A 17,357-nucleotide genomic window follows, 5' to 3' on the forward strand; every position below is an offset into this window, starting at 1 on the left:
GAGCGGTGACTGGTGAATGGTGTCCATCGCTTGGGATGTCTGGCAGCCTCTGATCTTGGGTCTGCCTCAGTCCTGGAGCCCGTTGGGTTCTTGGCACAACTTAGAGCGGTTGGAGGCTGCTCTAGTCCTTTATTGCTGGGTGCTGTGTCCCACGGGGTTGTGCCAGCGTGCGTATCACAGCAAAAATATGTTTTTCCCAGTGAGGTCTTGGCACATGCTATCTACAGCTGGAGCCTTCCCAGCCAAACAAAGAAACGAAGGCAATTCCCGCTGCGGCACTGCTCCTCCCTGCCCACCTCAACGTGCTTCGTGACTCCTGTGTGTGGTGGTATAACCCCAGTGGCTGTACCCTGGGCGAGGGGCCTCCTGAGCTGCATGGCATCAGAAGGCTTTATAGAGCAACACCCCCTGTCCTGTGGTACCGGCTGTGCTTGCAGGAGGTAGGCTGAAGGATTTACAAGTGTTGGCTCCCTGGTCTGGGCTGACAGCACTGCGTTACGTGAGAGGCTGGAGGACCTGAGACGAAAAGTGAAAGTCAAGGAGAGAATATAAAGCAAAACAAAGCAAAAGAGAACCTGTCCGTTCATCTTGAAATGGCTGAGGTGTGCAGATCACCAATTCACAGTCACCTGCTCACTTCCCAGCAGCCCATTCGCTTCCCTCCTCCATGTATGTTGTTTCCTGTGGATTTTCCCAGGAAAGAGGAGGGACCATTCCGAAGGGTTAGACACATTGCCAGCTGCCCTGTGCCCTTCCCAGAGCCCCATTCAAAGAAGGGGTTCTCCTGGCAGCACAGCTCGCTGAGGTGTCAGGAACTCTGCGCTCCCTCTCCATGATGCTCCTGGTCTGGTCTGCACAACCTTGAGGATGTCACGTTGCCAGGGACGTAGGAGCAGTTCTGTGGGGAGGTGTTGCAGCGTCCTTGGACGTGAGGAGCCCACAGTGTTGAGCTAGGGCTGAAAATCTTCACATCCTGTTCCAAATCTCCTCAGCCGGTCAGGACTTGTTCACGGGGTTTTGCAGGCTGTTTGCCTTGGGAGGGGAGGTTCAGGTGGCCTCTCTGTGCCTCCTGTGCAGTGTGTCCTTTTCAGTGCACATGTAGCTCTAGTAGACCCTTGAGAACCATCAGTGTGGGAGCTGACCTGGCAGCAGTGAGGCCTGGTGAAGACAGCAGGGCAGATCCTGCTGGGCTCCCTCAGCTTGGTGCGAGCTGCACTGTTGTCCTTGCTGAGTCCAGAAGTGGGAGTCCCTGTGGCTTGGACTCTGCTGTGCAGCAAACATGCCTTGATTGGCTACTCTGGAGAAGGCCTCTGCATTTATTCTGGTTGCTTTCTTTTCTTCCCATCAGTGATTCTGTGGAGTCCAGCCTTTGGTGGCTCCCCAGAGCCTGGTCATCTGGGACTGGTCAGGGGACAATGACAGAACTGTCTTCTTTTTCAGGCCTTTGCACAAATAAGCAACATGCTTAAAACATTTCTCCATTTGCTCACGTCAGTGCATTGTGTCCCTCTGCTACAGCTTCGCCTCATCCCGTTATTTTGAAGCACCCGCTTGTTCACACTCTCCTGTAGCACGGAATCCGTTACGAGAGCTACTGAATCTGGCATGCTTTAACCGAGATCTGAGGGAGCAGAGGACGTGTGCCAGCTCTTGCAAGATTTAGATCAACAGCTGGCAGAAAAAGTTTTGCTTCTAGCAGGAACATTATGATAATGATGTTATTAATTAGTAGTAGCAAATAATAACTAACAGTAATTATTGCTCTGCCCTGATAGATGGCAAAAGGTCAAAGTTTCTCCATTTTCATAAATAAGCGCTTTGCAAACAATGTAGAAATGGGTTGTCCGAGCCATTTTGGTTTGTACCTTTTGAGATTATTTATTTGGCTGATCATCTTATCGCATTTTTTTAACCATGTAAATATTTAATCGCAGTTAATCCCAAACCCAAAAGTGAAACTTTGTGGATGTTTTCAAAATGGGGTAAAACCAAAGTGTCAAGGAGTTGGTCAAAACTGAAGGAATTGAATATTTTCCAGCAACAACAGAATCTGGGCAGAAAAATCCCTGACTAGTTTTAGTGACGACATTTGCAAGTAGCAATTTTTCAGATGTGGCAAGCTTTATTTTTCATTTTCATGTGCCTGGTTAGGCACAGAAGGAGGGAGTTAAGCACAGGCAGTCTTGGGCTATCCCAAGCACAGGCTGGAGAGGGGACAAGCTGCTGTCTGCAAGAGGTTGGTGCAGCCTTGTACTTCCCCAAGACCATTCCTACAGATGCAGCTTTGTTTGCTTCCTTTGGCCTTTGAGGAGAGACGTGTTGGGCCTCCGTGACACCAGTGAGTGGACCAGGGAGTCCAAAGGTAATTCTGGCAGGAATACTCCACCACCTGTGTAGTCCCTGCAAGAGCTTTCGAAAGGAAGAGGGACTCCGTTCCGCTGTGATAGCCAGCCGAAACCTCTAGGCTGCAGGAAGAAGGATGCCATGATCGTAGATCATCTCATGGCTTTTGACCTTAGTGAGCCTTAACTTGCAGGTGTATCCCTCAGGCCATACGCTTGGCCCCTGAAGAAGAGCTGCCCAGAAGCCCTTACCACAGGCAGCACATTCTGCAAGCAGAAAAGGTGCTTTCTGTTCTCTTCCTGTCCAGACTCGTGTGTCATCCATGCTGGGAATTTCTTTTCTAGAAGTCACATCTGGAGCTGTAGTAATAAATAACGCATCATCTTCACCAGCCTGAAAGTATGAGAAAGCCAAAAAACCCCCCCAAACCATGAGCACTCCAGGCTTTCAAATGTCTCCTGGTCACCGTTGCTGCCAGCAGCCACCTTATGAGGAATTTGGACCCAGCACTGCCAGAGTGGCCCATGTGTCTTGATAGCTGGGGGGTGGCAGAAGGTGCTCATGAGGGCTTCTTTTCTGCCACTTTTCCCAGTGCTGATGCACTAGTAACTAAAGATGAAAGCCTGAGCTGTCCTAGACACAGAGAAGAGGGTTGTCTGCTGCCTTCTCTCTAGAAAGCTCTTCTCCCCACCCACGCTAGGCTGACTGCAGAGATCTGAGGATGGGCTTTATGGGAGCTGTCATGGCATCAAAGCTCCTTTGACACTTTTCTGTTTTGCTTTTTCAGTTCTTGCCAATTTCTTTGAGTTTTTATTCCCTTCTACCAATTTCCATGTAATTTTCAGTCTTTCCTTAACAGCACGCAGCTTCGGTCACGCTGAAGTCCCAGCCTTGGCTGACCTCATGTCAGATGTGCCCTTGTAGACATGTGCCCGAGGCAGTTTTAGCTCCCTTCAGGCAAAGCACCTCTTTTTGAGGTGGGTAGGACATTTGCTTCATTTAACAACACCCTTGAGGCCCTTTGGTGTCCCCACAACACGCATGAAGTCTCAGATACCAGACAAATGGGCAGCACATTGCCAGCTAAACTGGACACCCTTGAAGACCAGGTTCATGACTCTGTCAGTGGTGATGAGTAAATTGCAGAAAGGATTGGGAAGACACCTTCTATTTTGGGTGCCTTGTTCAGCCCCAGTGCATTCAATCTCTTAAAAGTTTTGCCCACGTCACACTTTCTTAGGGTTCTTCTTGTGAGGATCTTCTTGATACTCCCCAGTATCCTCTTCCTCACCAGAGGGCAGGGCAATAGGCCTCCAGTCTGATGGTAGCCCCTTGGGCTGGGCTTTCCTTGGGAGCTGGCTGAGCTCCCTGGTGCTGGAAGGACACTACTGGAATGTCTCCTTTTCCAGTATTCTAAGATGAATGTCTACAAATAAGAGGGTGAATTTTTCAAAGACATTTGCCTGACCAGGGAGTCAGATTTTCAGTTTCAAAAGTGATTCTGAGAAGTGTATGACTAGGGAGTTCAGCGAAGCCCTGTGCAGAGCCATGCCCTTAAGTCCTCCCGGAGCAGTTTGGGGTGCACAAGCAGCCCAGCACACTCCCCCATGGAGCTGTTAGCACCGGTCCCAGAAAACAGATGCTGTGTAGCGCAGAAAACAGGTTTGGTCAAGGACAGTGAAGGTGCACCAGCTGTTTGGCTTAGCACAGACCTCATGAAACTGCAGTGAAATCCAGCAAGAAATGAAGTGCCAAAGCCATGTCAGTCATGCAGGGCTTTCCAAAGCTCTCCTTCGTGAGAGGGACAGCAGGTGAAATGTCCTCTGGGCATGGGGCACCCTGCTTTGGGAAATGCATTCTTTATCGGAAAGACGGACAGGTTTGGAGCTGGAGGAGTGTTGAGGTGCAGAAGAGCAGTAGATGGGACGGAGAGATTTGGCAGCCTTTTTTGGCTATATCTTCTCCTTGGATCGTGCTGATTCACGGGTGTATCTACAGGTCCCCTATAGGTATCCAGTATCCAGCACTGAGGCTCAGGCTATCTCTGGCATACCAGCAGGTTGTTCCACAGGTGGATGGCCTCCCTTAGGAGCCCGGGCAGTGCTGGGTCAGCAAAGCCTCAACCTTCCCCCGCTGAAAGTGTTAATGCAGGTCTCCAGGCAGGGATTAGACGTCTACGTGCTGGGGGAATGGCACCAGCCACATACATCACGGTGGCTTGTCCTGCCTTGTGCCCAGCTATCTGGGGCCTCCTCACATCCTTCCCCAGACCTCTGAGGAATCTCACCTCTCCCATTTGGAGAGGAGCCTTCCAGCTTGGAGAACTCTGTATCGTGGCAGGCCTGACGGATGGGTGGGTGTCCCCCTGGTCTGTCCCGCTGGCTGAGAGCTGTCTCTCCTGCTGAGAGCCCCTAGCACTCCCTCACATGCTGTGATTCCCACCTGCTGGCCCAGATCAGTGTATGTTCATGATGAGGGAGAGCTATTAAAAATCAAGGTTTTCTGGTCATGAGTAGGAAAGACTTCTCTAACTTCTACCTCTTCCTCCCAAGGGAACTAAATAATTGCTGAAAAAAACCTGTCTCTGTTCCCTTAAGCAAGTGGAGAGAAGCAGGAATTAATTTCTGTTCTTGCCGCTGGAGCTGCATCTGTAAAGCACCGTCTAAACGTAAAGCTGTCGAGAACAACAAATGGTGCCTCAGCCCTTGAGCAAGAGCACAGAACTGATCTGCCAGCAAGCTGTGGAGCCTCAAAGCCTCGGTCACATTACACATCAAACCATCCCCTCCTCACCCCCTTCACCACGGCTGCACACTGGGAGCGCCCGTTAGTGGACCTTTGGGTGTCATGGAAAGGTCAGAGCTGCACTGCCCATGTGGGGCTAGCAGTGAGTGCATGGGATGGGGGCCCGGACCTGCCCCTCTCCACCCCACTGGCTGACACCATGCCAAGGCTGCTGTGGCTGCTTGCTGTCCTTCAGAGTGGACTGGCAGGGAGATAAGCCACTGACCTCCGGCTCGGGCCTCTGGTCCACATCCTTTTTGCTGAGGTGTCTTTCAGTCCATTTGTGACCATCTGGGGCCTGCGGAACACCGAGGGTCAGTGCAATCTTCTGGGTGGCAACTGAGACGTACCAGTCACAGAGCCTGCTGGAACACAGGTGTGAAGATGGTAGCTGCCACGATAAGACCCCCTTAAGCTCAGAGGCAGGAGAGGTCAGTTGGGAAGGGAGGGAGGGAGTTGTGGGACAGGCAGGGATGTCAGGAAAGCTAAGGATAACTTTCAGGGACAATCCAAGGAGACCAGAAGGCAAGATGTGAAGTGAGGTAGAGAGACAGAGAAGAGCCTGGAGCAGAAGTGTTTGACCGCCCACAGCTGAGCTCCTGTCACCTTCCAGGATCAGCCCCAGCTGTGGTGGGTCACAATGCACCATGTGTGGTTCAGCCCCCCACTGCACCCCTGCCCGTGTCCCTGTGCTCCTCAAACCTGGCTCAGCCTGGGAGCTGCTCCGGGGAGCTTACTCATGGGCTGGCACATGTGCCTGGCAGCTCTTGTCTGCAGGGCACCATCTCTGCCTCTGCAGCATCATGCTAATGCCCATGACCTGGCACACCCTGGCGCATCAAGTAATGATGGTCAGGACAGCCTGAGAGAGCCTCGCAGCTGGGCAGCAGGTGAGACCTGGTCGGTTCAGCTTTCTTCTCTGTCCGTTTCGCTCTGTTAAGGCAGAGGCTCTGCACGTGCTTTCTCTCTAACCACAACGTAATCCTTTTCCCTGGAACATCCTGTACCTCTGGGGTAGCAACAGGAAGACGCTCGCTGTACACAACGCTCGCTGTTGCCTGAGCAGCTGCTTACCGCTCTCTGGTGCCTCTTGCCAGTCTTGTCTAGATGGAAGCTCCAAGGAGAGGCTCTAGGAGTGGCATCCAGCCCATCTCAATCTTCCTGCCAGCTGGTGCTTCTAGCAGGTGAGAGGGAGGGAGGCAGGTAGAGGAGGAAAGGAGAGGTTTGGCCAGCCGCATGAAGAGCCAGGCCGAAAGTAGAGCTGGAATGCTGATGTTGCAGGTGCCTGGGTAAAGCAAAGCAAAGAGTAAATCTGCACGTAGCACCTTTACTTTTTCCATTCATCACAATGCACTTTTTATTTCTGACCTTAGCCTCAAGAACGGTGCCAGACATGTTCTGTGATTTCTCCCCTTTTCCCCTCCAGATGTCCAAACGGATTCTTCGGACAGAGATGTTTGGAGAAACTGCCTTTGCGATTGTACATGCCAGATCCTAAGCAAAGTATGTTTGAAGACAAAAAATGCACCACACTACTTAAAACCTCCCGGGCACAGCGGTGGATGTAGAGTGGTCTAGTCAGGGACGGCTCTTGGTGTCAGCTTTGGGCTAGGGCTTAGGGACGCAGGTAAGGGTGAAGGCTGAAAGCAGACAGACAGGAGTTGTGGAAGGGATCAGAAGGGGCCTCAGCTCGGTCTGTTTGGGTGTCATTTTGCTATCTCGTTTCTCTCTTTCTGGTTTTCTTTCTTCCGGTAGGTGTCCGATCGAATTCACAGGAGACCGGTGTCAGCATTTCGCAATGGTCAGCTTCTCCAGTATGTCTCTTTCTACTTCTCTCTCTCCCTGGTGATTGTAGCTCTGTGTTGTGTCCTTAAAGCAGGTTCTTCTGTTCTGCAAGAGCCCTCTTCCTGTCTTGTGCGCTCCCAGCTCTGCTTGGCTGTAAGAGGAGCTGTGAGCGTGTCCAAGAGGAGAACCAGGGCTCTCGTTACCGCCCCATTTGTTAGAATGGGTTCTGCTTTCATTCCTCATTGAATTTAATGTCACTTGCTCTTTTCATGCCAAATGCAAATAAGGCACAAGGTCATGTGGTGTGCTGTGTGAGAACAGCCCGGGTGACAAGCTGTGTCCGCTAGCGCTGCCTGCCTCGAGATGGAGATGGACTACGCTATGCAGTGCAAGAGATGGACATTTTCCCATGGCTCTTGCGAGGGCGGGGGGCAGGGGGGTGACTCTCTCTGTACCAACTGAGGCAATCACAGCACAGGCTGTAGTGACATTCCTCTTGAGGTGAGGTTGCATTTCTGCTTCCAGAAGCTAAACCAGAGGTGTTCCTGTCTCTCCTGAGGGGTTGCCTGTGGGATTGTGTTGAACTGCAGCAACTGATCCTTAAACTTCATATTCTGTGGCTGTAAATACCCTCGAGCCCTTGCACTTAGTGCTTCCCAGCTTCTAGTTTCCAGTTCCCACAGGCTCTAGGTCCCCAGAGATGCCTTGCTTATAGCTGCCATTAGCTCGTTTTGTTTAAGACAGATAATTTTTCAGGGTCCATACCCAGACAGTGTCCCAGCATCAGTGGAATCCTGGTCTGGGTAAGGACTGACCTGAGAGGAGGCGCAGGAAACGGGCCCCTGTGTCCCTCTGTGTGACCCATCCTGCCTCCATGCTGGCCGTTTGGACCACCGCAAATGGTGGGTTTAAAAAGAGGCTTTTCAGAAAGAGCCACAGAAGAGGCTTTAGTGGGAACCAGAGGAGAAATGCCTCTCCGTGGTGACTCCTTGACTGCCATTCCCTTCTCTCCCACCGCTCCGTACGAAATCCTGCAGTCCCCATCCTGAACTGGCCATAGCAGGAGTCTCATTAACATCTGCTGATCGCTGGCAAGTGCTCGCGTTAGCCTCCTTCTCTGGGCTGTGCCGACGAGATGCAAACGGGCTTTGTGAGGCCCTTGGGACAGCTCGGTGTTTCTACATTGCCTTCTGGAGTTGAAGCCTCTGTTGATTTATTCTTTCAGGCTGAAACATCCCAGTAAGCTCTTTTGAAAACAACAGAAGAAAATGTTCTGCTTTGACCTTTAACCTGATGGAGAAGGGGTTCCCCTTGGTGTCAGGGACCCGGCCGCAGGCGGCAGGATGCTCACCCCGTGCAGCTGGTTTGCAGCATGTTTCACGAGGTGGTGTCCAGCAGGCTTAAACGTTATTGCTGCCGTGCTGCAAAACCAGAACGGGTGAAAATGAGCTTGATGTCAGGGAAGTGACTCTTCAGAACACGAATGGCAGGGGTCAGCAGTGTGTGCTTCCTCCCCGGGCTGCAGAACCCGGAGTGCTGTGGGAGTGGGGTTTGTTTCAGTGTTATTCTGCGTTAGAGGAACAGTGTTCGTTCCCTCACCTCAGCTCTGCTTTAACCACAGGGTAGTAAGTTAAAACAGCTTAACAGTCCTGGTTACCTGTCTGAACGTGGATAGAAATCAGCTAAGAGGATGATCCATCCGGGTTTAGAGCTGGTTTCCCTTTTGGGTCACAGCTGGGTAACACACGTAGCAGCAGCACAGCAGCAAAGCGTGCGCTGAACTTGCTGCTCCTCTGAGCAGGGAAAGCGCCTCGCTGGAGTCTGGCCTGCACAAACACTTACTTTCTGCTTTAATCAATAATTAGGGCGCAGCAGAAGTTGCTGTTGCTCTGTAACTCCCTCAGCACTTTGTCCCATGTGGGCTCTGACAGGTCAAAAGCTGAAACAGATTAAACGAGGTTCAGGCATTTGCCCTGGAAATCAAATAGCTCTGTCCTGATCCGGGCTTTGAGAACATCGCCAGCTCCTGACAGGTTCTTAAACGGTGAAGAATGACACCTCTGCTGGTGGTGGTTTAAGTGCCTCTGGGGCGTTTTAGGTTTTCAGGCCTAGATCAGAGCCTTCTGATTCTTTAACAGAAATGCTAAATATTACAATATGACTTTCAGGACCTATATTCCAGGGCTGAGCATGAGCTTCTGCCGAGTGAACTGCATTTAAGACGCTGTTCTGAAAAGATAGAGAGATACTTTCCTGAGTTTGGGCCAGAGATGGAGGTGGTGCAGCATCCCAGCATCAGGCCAGATGTTGTGTGTCTTCCTCCTGGGAGCAGCTTACCATCTCACCAGTTCTTACTCAGATTTTGCTCAGGTAAAACTGCCCGTGTTCTCTACGAGTTCGGCCTGGCTTTGCCTGTTTGACAGGTGGCTCCGGAGGTTTGTTTTTCTCTGATTGTCCCAGGTACCTTCTAGACCACCACAGGAATGAAGACGAGAATCAGGTGCATTTAGACAGGTTTTCTCGCATGTGATGTTTCTCTGTGTTGCTGTTTCAGCCGTATGAGAAGTGCCTGCTGCCAGCCATCCTGGGTGTGTAACCTATGGCTTGAAAAGGAGGAGGAAATGTTGAAGATGGAGGGTTTCTTTAATGTCATGCTCACACTGGTGCTGTTTTCTAACAGATTGGTGCAGAGGAACCTACTAGGAATTGTCTTGTTGGAGACCTCCCAGTCTGTCCCAGCTCAGCCCTTACGCGGGCGAATAGCGTTTGCTTTTGGTAGGAATTCGCCACAGCAGAATTCAAGCAAGTAGCTCAGGGTTGGTTGCTATCTGCTTGTAAGGAGTTTACATTTTATTGTGCTTGTCTTGGAACACAAATGTAATGGGAAATGCATTTAGCTACTGGAGAAAGAAACGTGAAGCGTGCTGGAACAGCTGGAAGTGACCGAGCGCAGCCAGCGCGGCACAGCCAGCCCGCCCTGCTGGGGCTCAGCGAGGTGCCGCTTGGGAGCAGAGCTGCGGTGCCGGACTGCGCCGGCTCCCTGTGCGTGGGTCTAAGGCACCTGACGGGGCACAGCTCGTACCGTTAGGAGATCTGAGGCAGCACATTGGTTCTGTGCAGCAGCGGCTGGGTACGTGTAGACAGATGTCTGCCACCACTGACAGACAAACACTGACCCAGTGGCAGCGACGCAGAGGAGGGCCTTTGGGACACTGGCGCAGAGTAATCCCACGTCCAGGAAGTACGGCAGAGTCTCACAGGGAAACTTAAAAGCTTTATGCTGCTCATCATAGGTCAGGCTTGGGCAGTATGACAAATGGCCTTCCCAGCTTCATCCAAACAGAGACCTTAGCAGGAGGAGGAAGGAAGGAGATACGTCAGAGCAAACAACTGCACGGGCACTGAGGTTGAAATAATGGAAACGTCCGTATCAGAGGAGAAAAGGTGTCCTGGCTGAACATGCTGACTTCAGCCTGGTTGGATCCCTTCTGTCTGTGTGAAATGTCACCGATCTCAGCGGGTCTCTGCATGCTCCTCGATCTTCACGTAAAGAGCTGGCTGATGGATGAAGGTTAGAAGATCAGGTTCTCTCTCTAGGCTTTCACTAACCCGTAAGAGAAAAGCTTTATGGAGGCTGTGCGGTGTAGCTGAGGGACACTGGAGAAACATTTAGAGCAGTTTTAGTTCAGAGTGGAGGAGAATTAACGGCAGTGAACAGAGGGGACAGTGATTGCCTGCAGTTACTATATAGAACAGAGGAATGCCCTGGTAGATGAGAATGTAGAGAATTATTTCCATGGGTGATGAGTCATTAAATCATCTTATTGAAATGTTTTTCCCATCGCCTTCTTCATGTTTCTATGTCTCCATACGACTATAGTTGCAGATGTACTTAGTACGTGTACTGCATTGTGCAGACGGAGGTAAAGTCCTATCTTCGGCTGGTTCAGGAGTCAGACCTTGCAGTTAGGATGTAAATCCAGTGAAGCCAGAGGGCTGGGAGACCCAAACTCCAAACCGTCCCCTAAAGCAAGGGTCTTCCCTGACTCTGGCCACAGGGAACGCAACGTGCAGCCGAGGGGTGACCAGCTGTACTGGCCATCTGTGTTCACACCAGGAGCTCCCTCATCTTCTGACCCCTGTTCTCTCCACCCCGCTTTGCAGCCATAGTGCAGCCAGACCCTCAGGTTTTTTTTTCCAGTGAGCTTTTAGGCATCTGTTTTAGCGGTCTGGGCCCAAATTCATACCACACAGGTTCCCTTCATAGTCACTGCAGAGGGTTTGGGAGCCACGGATGAACATTTGGCTTACTAAATCCAGTGCTGCCATCAGGATGAGAGGTCTCGTCCTCCAGAGGTACTGAGGGTGGTGGGTACGCGCTCACAGGTTTAGCTGTCAGATGCCTCTCCTGGAGCCCTGGTGCAGGTACCTGCTGACTCACAGCCACAGGTGTCTCTGTCTGGCTGTCCATCCAGCGGGGAGAATCGAGGTTTAACAGAGCAATCTTGATCCGCAGCCTGAATGAACCCGTGGCTTCAGTACCCAGGGACCATTTTGCCTTTGCAGTCAGACCTTCATTTCTGCTGGCACACGTGGGTGAGAAGTTCAGCAATATCACAGAAGAGTCAGGAAGTCTCTTATGAGAGCTTCTAGTGGGCACTGGAGACTCACCCAGTTGACAGTTGTCTCCTGGGTCCGGCTTCACAGGCACAGCTAGGGCTTGCAGCCCTTTCTGGAGCCAGAAGCATGCCCCGAATCACCCTTCCTGGGAAGAGACATTTTTAAAAGCTGGGCTGGCTCCTGTGTTTCAGAGCTGCCTGTTCTGCATCAGATCAAGGTCCAGCTCCATCTACTTTCTTCTGCCAGAGACTTTTCAGGTCTTTGTAAAACCCTGCAGGCAGCTGTTTCACGCCTGGAGGGGCCAATACTGACAGTTAAACACCACACACGGGAACATTTGTACCTTGCCTAAGTCTGCACATTTGGATTCTTTCTGCTTGTAATTTATGGAACAAGTTAGAAATTTGGGGTGAAGTTTTCTGTTTATGTTTGTCTCTTGTCTGTGGCATCTGAAATTTCATTTTAACTTTGCTATTTATTCATCTCCCAAAATAATTGTCACTGATCTGGAGGACAAATGTCATACCACTCATCTTGTTTAGTGAAACATTTTCATTTTCTGCTTTGTGACCTAGTTAAAGTTGAAGCCTGTAGCCTGCCTGTAAACATCCTGGAACAGAACTGACATTCATATCCAGAGTCATCTAGCATATTCTCCGGTTTCGCCCCATATTTATCGTTGGTTTCTGTAAAATTTAACCTTTAATTCATAGCTGTGGTCTTCCAGCTGTCACGCTTTGGGAGCACAGAGCAGCCTATTCTGCTGTCCGCTGGGAGAGCACGCTTTCCTTTCAGCGTGGGGCTCCCCTGAGAGTCTGTTACTCAGGCTTCAAATCCCTTTCTTCAGAGAGGACAAAGACAGCTCCTCTTGTTCATGGGACCCGGTGTGGTCATCTGGAAACATGGAAAAGAAGAGCTTGAGCTGAGGAGTCAGAGTCTTGCAGTTGCAGACGATGTGGCCAGTTCTGCTTGCAGTGGATGCTGCTGTGAGTTCCCAGCTTGATACGTCTCCCAGGACTCCCTAACTGTAGCCACCGAACGTTTAGCGGGATGTGTCTGGCTCCTGCTTGGTTTGCTGTGTGGCAGGACGTTTCCCTGGCATAGGCATTACCGACTCCTCCAACAACAGATGATGAGCGTGGCCATATCCGAGGCGAGAACCACTTGAGCATCTACCGCATAATCGCTGGGTGTGAGCTGCATAATGACTGATCCCAGAAGCGTGATTCCTGCCCTATCATAACGTATTTCCTGTAGACCCGGTGTCTGGGTCTTCCCATCAGTCATTCCTTCGCAGGAAATTGCTTCCACAGGAAATGGCTTTCCAGCCAGAAAAGCATAAACTGTTTCTACTTGCAGTGTCAGAATCAGGCTCGGGGCTGGAGACAGAGTCGTGTCCCCAGAAACTGGCTCCAGCGCTGCTGACTGAACCCTCCGGCAAGCCGAGCAGCGTGGGTTTATCAGGGTCTCGTTTTTCTGAGGGATGGTCCCAGTCACTCTGAAGTCTGCACCAGGCACATTCATCACTCTGACACGTAAAAGTGACACTTCTGACAGGTAGGTTTTGGACGCTTGCTCCTCACACTGAAGTGAAGCGTCCCCGTGAGCAGAAGGATAAATGTACCACTCCGAGCTCTTCTGCAAGGTCTAGATCTGAATTTCATCTTCCCTGTTCACTTCAAGTCAGCAGTAGTTTCCTACCTGTTGATTGCGATATGAAAAAAATGACACGTGGAAGAATACTTCTCTTTTTTACCCACCTTTCTGTTTCCTCCTTCACCTCTTACTCACCTGAACCCTAAACCATAGTCGGCAGTGTTTTAAATTCCGCGAACATTCCGCAGCTGCCTTTCAACGGCACGACAACGGCCAGCCCCTGAATTACAGGGCGATGACTATGCTGTGGTGTGACTCGGTGGTTATGGGGTGTTGGTGATTTATCATAGCAGGGTCATTCCCCTCCCCTGGACGGCAGCGCAGGTTACCCTTGGGGGTCTCCTGCAGTTCACGGCGTGTTGACCATCCCCAGCAGCCTGCAAATGTTCTGTTGTTACCTGCCTGGGCTCTTGAGACCTGCCAATGGCTGTGCTGCTTGTGGGAAGTGTGCAGACTTTCTCTTCTTGGAGATCCCACCTATTGCCCAGCCCTTAACACGAGCTCAGTGTCCTCTGTCCCTGGTGTCACGGGACTGTCTTGCATTGCTCCCTGTATGCCCGGGGAACCTGGAGCAGGGTGCTGTGAGTATTACTCTTGTCAGTACAATTTCTGATCAATCATCTCTCTTGCTGGTCCTCAGATGTTAATTCCCCACTCTGTTCCGTGCCTCGGAGTGTGCTCTGCGATCCAGAGAGTCCTCTGGAGGACCCAGGCCTGGTGGGGGAATAGTCATGCGGGAACTGAGCAACGACGTTCTTGGGCAGCCTGAAGTCCACGAGCACAGGCCCAGTTTTCTCAGCTGTTTGCTATGGATTCTATCCTTCTTAATCCCCCTGTAGATCTGCAGCTCGGTGGGAGCCATCTTGTCTCGAGCTATTTCTCCTGTAAGGACATTTTAAAGTTTTTTTCTCTTCATCTTTTAAAACAGGGAAAATGCATTATAGCGAAAAACTTAATCACAAAATCTCTGCGGATCAAGTAAGTGTAGGACTTTGTCTTCTGTCTGATGATGAGAAAAAAAATCCACAAGATCTGTGACAGTGGGTCCTCAGAGTACCCACCCTACTGGTAGCACCTACATCCAGCTGTAGGTTTTTCCTTTCAGTCCATTTCAGCTGAACATCAGCTTTTGGGGGTCTTGAGTGCAAGGTCCGTGTGTCTCTTGACTCTTCAGCAAGCCCTGCTTTGAACAGCTGGGTGGTACCAATCTGGGTGAGGAATCCCACGCAGATGTACTGCAACTGAGATGAAGAGTGTGCAAATGAAACCTTTTTGTCATTTTTTCCCCTTTTCACTTCCTCAACTCTCCCATGCTCACTGCCTTCCTCTGTTGGGCAGCCTTCTGTCGGTAGTTGGGTGTTTGAACATCTCCAGACTACTCATCCAGTCTCCTTTGGGATCAACGCAGAAGAGCCTAGTTTAGTTTTTAGGTACAAGAAATAATATAAATACTGCAAAGTAATGCATTAAAGGGGCCAGTAGATGATGTTTTCTTAATGCTGGTGGCTGCATTAGGAGGAAGGGGTTCTATCTTAAGTCCAGCGTTCTCAGAAAGGTTCAGCAGGCACATTTGCATGAGATTTTCCAAAAAACACACCTCCCCTTCGAATTGTTTGTGGGGTCTCACAGCAGTTCAGGGTGCTCAGCTCCTGCTCCTTGACATGACCAGGGAGCATGAGTGGAGTTCAGACAGAAGGTTGGTGATGGAAGAAAAATAATATGCCCATTTCCTCAGCCTAGAGCTACCATCTCAGTGGTGTCTCGCCGTGATTTACTGGCCTCTGGATGTATTGCCTCCAATGGCGCTTGTCCCACTGGGGCTGGAGAGTGCTGCTGCCCTCGGCCAGCTCGCCCAGCACCTATCGGTTTGTCTCTACAGATGGGATTCGTCCATTTAATCTTAGCTATCCCAAAGGCTCCCTCTGCCACAAGCCGGGGATACAATACACCCCCCATTGCAACCACCTCCAGCAGCGTGGAGTGAATCAGCGTCTGCAGGAGCTGCAGGACTTACCTGGACCTTGCGCTTCCTTCTGTAGGGCTAATGGCCACGGAAGGGCACTGCTGCCCAAGCGTTCCTAGGCATCCCCAGCGGCCAGACTGCCCGCCTAGCTGGAAGGGTGTGTAAAATGCAGCTTGGCTGAACAGTTGCAGGACGCAGTGCAGGTGCTACACGTCGTGCTCAGCATCTTCTCCACCTAGCAGCAAATATAACCCAAAGCTTTTAAATATGAATTACTTTTCCTGATGAACCTCTTAAAAATCAAAGGAGACTCCTTTCAGATGTGGTACACAGTCAGAATTATCTCTTTGCTCCAGACCAAAATAAATTATTGTCTCTAGGAGGGAGTTTGATTTCTAGAACGTTTGCTGCCAGGGGGTGTATTGTTGACAGGGGACAGGCACGCGCTGTGGTAAGCCGTGCTTGTGGAGGTGATTCCCCTCTGCTGGTGCAGAATAATTACATTTTGAATCCATGTTTTTCCTGGAGGTGGGGTCATCATGTTGTATAATTTTGAAGTCTCATCTTTAGAGAAGACATAAACCCTCCAAGCCTACTCTCCAAGTGTTTCCTCCTCCCCTGTCCCCTGTCCCAGCTCAGAAGGCGATACCTGCCCAAAGCAGGGGAAGGGAAGAGTGGCTCCTGATTCCATGTGTTCAGGTGTGGGTGACACAGAAGCAATGTCTGTAGCCTGAAATGATGACAGAGCAGTGTGGAGTAGCCATGGACATCAGATGAAGCAGCATAGGCTGGGGTAAGGCTTCCTCCATCTGCGAAGCTACGGGTGCGTTTGTAGACATACGCAGGCAGGTACCTTCCAGTTGCTGGCTGGTGTCTCTCCTGGTCAGGAAACCTGTAGCTAAGATCTGGCTGGCTGTATACGCCCCACGGGGCCGGGAAACCAAAAGAAACTGCATTTCTGATGTAAGAGGGACAGTGGGAAGGCCTCAGGTCCTGCCCACCACCTCTGTTTGCACTTCTGAGTTTGCAAAAAGCATGAAAATGTTTTGAATCGCATCCATTTGTAGCTGTAGCTGTTGCAGTAAACTCTGGATCAGGGAGGAAACGTGGCAGTGTGTGACACAGCCATCAAATGGGTTAACAGTGTAGACACAGAGCTGAAGTTGGATGTGTCTCTACACACATTCCTCATAGTGTCGGGAGAACCAGAGTGCGTCATGGTCACATGCCTCAGGAAAAGGTCAGGGTGGGATGGGATGACCAGGATGTTCAGGAGGAATGGATTCTGCCCGGTTCTCTGCTGCCCACCACATTGTGTCCGTGTCACTGCAACTTCTACAAACTGGCTGTGAAATGCACAGCAGAGTTTGCCGTTCCTTTTGCACAAACGCGAGATGTGAAGCAGAGAGCAGCCGGGTTTTGTGGCCTTTAAATTCTACAAAATTTAAAAAAGCCCAACCCTGCCCAAGCCTCATCCCAACCCTCCCCCCAACCCCCCTGCCCCCCAAACACCGGCATTTATTTGAAGAGAAGAACCTGCTTTAGAAAACGTGTTTTACATGTTCCATAACCGTTAGTGCTAATTTCCCCCCTGCCTAAATTTTGCACAGCATTGCGAAAGCAAGCCAGTGTTTCTGGCCAGTATTTCTGCAGCAAAAAGCAGTTCCTACGGGGAATAGAGTAAATAAATCTGGACATCTCCAAGCTGCAAATTGTCTTGTGTGTGTGGTGATTGGAGACAGCAGAGCTCACTTTTGCACACCATGGTAAGTACGGAGAACTCTAATGTTGGTGTAAGAAAAACTGTCTCCAGGTGCACCGGGAGTTTTTCCTGTACCAGGAAAATGTCCCAGACTGAGGGTACCTGTTCTGGATAACTGCCCGTCGATTCGTTAGCTGAACTACTTGGCTTAGCACCATCTCTGCAGGAGGAACCGCAATCGCACTTGTGATGAGCATGAATCTGAAAGCAGATGCTCCCATTAGTGCTTTTTCAACGCTCTGGTTGTTTCTAAAACAAAGCAGAAGCACAGCGCAAGTGACGTTTGGGAGGTCACAGGCTTGAGGGAAACTTCCAGTGCAATTTGCACTTTCAGCTCTGCACAGGACCCCTTGCCTTGCCCGGGCACCTCATGGCCTGCAGTGTCAGTGGTTCAGGGCGGACCTGCACTGGTCGCACCACTGACACGCTGCTGGGCGACGCACA

The 17,357-nt window shown here is 50.8% G+C and overlaps 1 protein-coding gene across 1 annotated transcript in view; it reads left to right on the forward strand.

The window, feature by feature from the left end:
• LOC104500160 (pro-neuregulin-2, membrane-bound isoform-like) overlaps positions 1-17,357 on the forward strand; it is a gene marked incomplete at both ends in the record, with an annotated part of 33,504 nt that overhangs the window by 4,145 nt on the left and 12,002 nt on the right. The window contains one exon of the mRNA XM_010143766.1: positions 6,883-6,941. Within this exon, the coding sequence (XP_010142068.1) occupies positions 6,883-6,941 (59 nt within the window). The remainder of the gene's footprint in view (positions 1-6,882; positions 6,942-17,357) is intronic.

The sequence above is a fragment of the Buceros rhinoceros genome, unplaced genomic scaffold (genome assembly GCF_000710305.1).
Source record: "Buceros rhinoceros silvestris isolate BGI_N320 unplaced genomic scaffold, ASM71030v1 scaffold20409, whole genome shotgun sequence".
NCBI classification, from domain to species: domain Eukaryota; kingdom Metazoa; phylum Chordata; class Aves; order Bucerotiformes; family Bucerotidae; genus Buceros; species Buceros rhinoceros.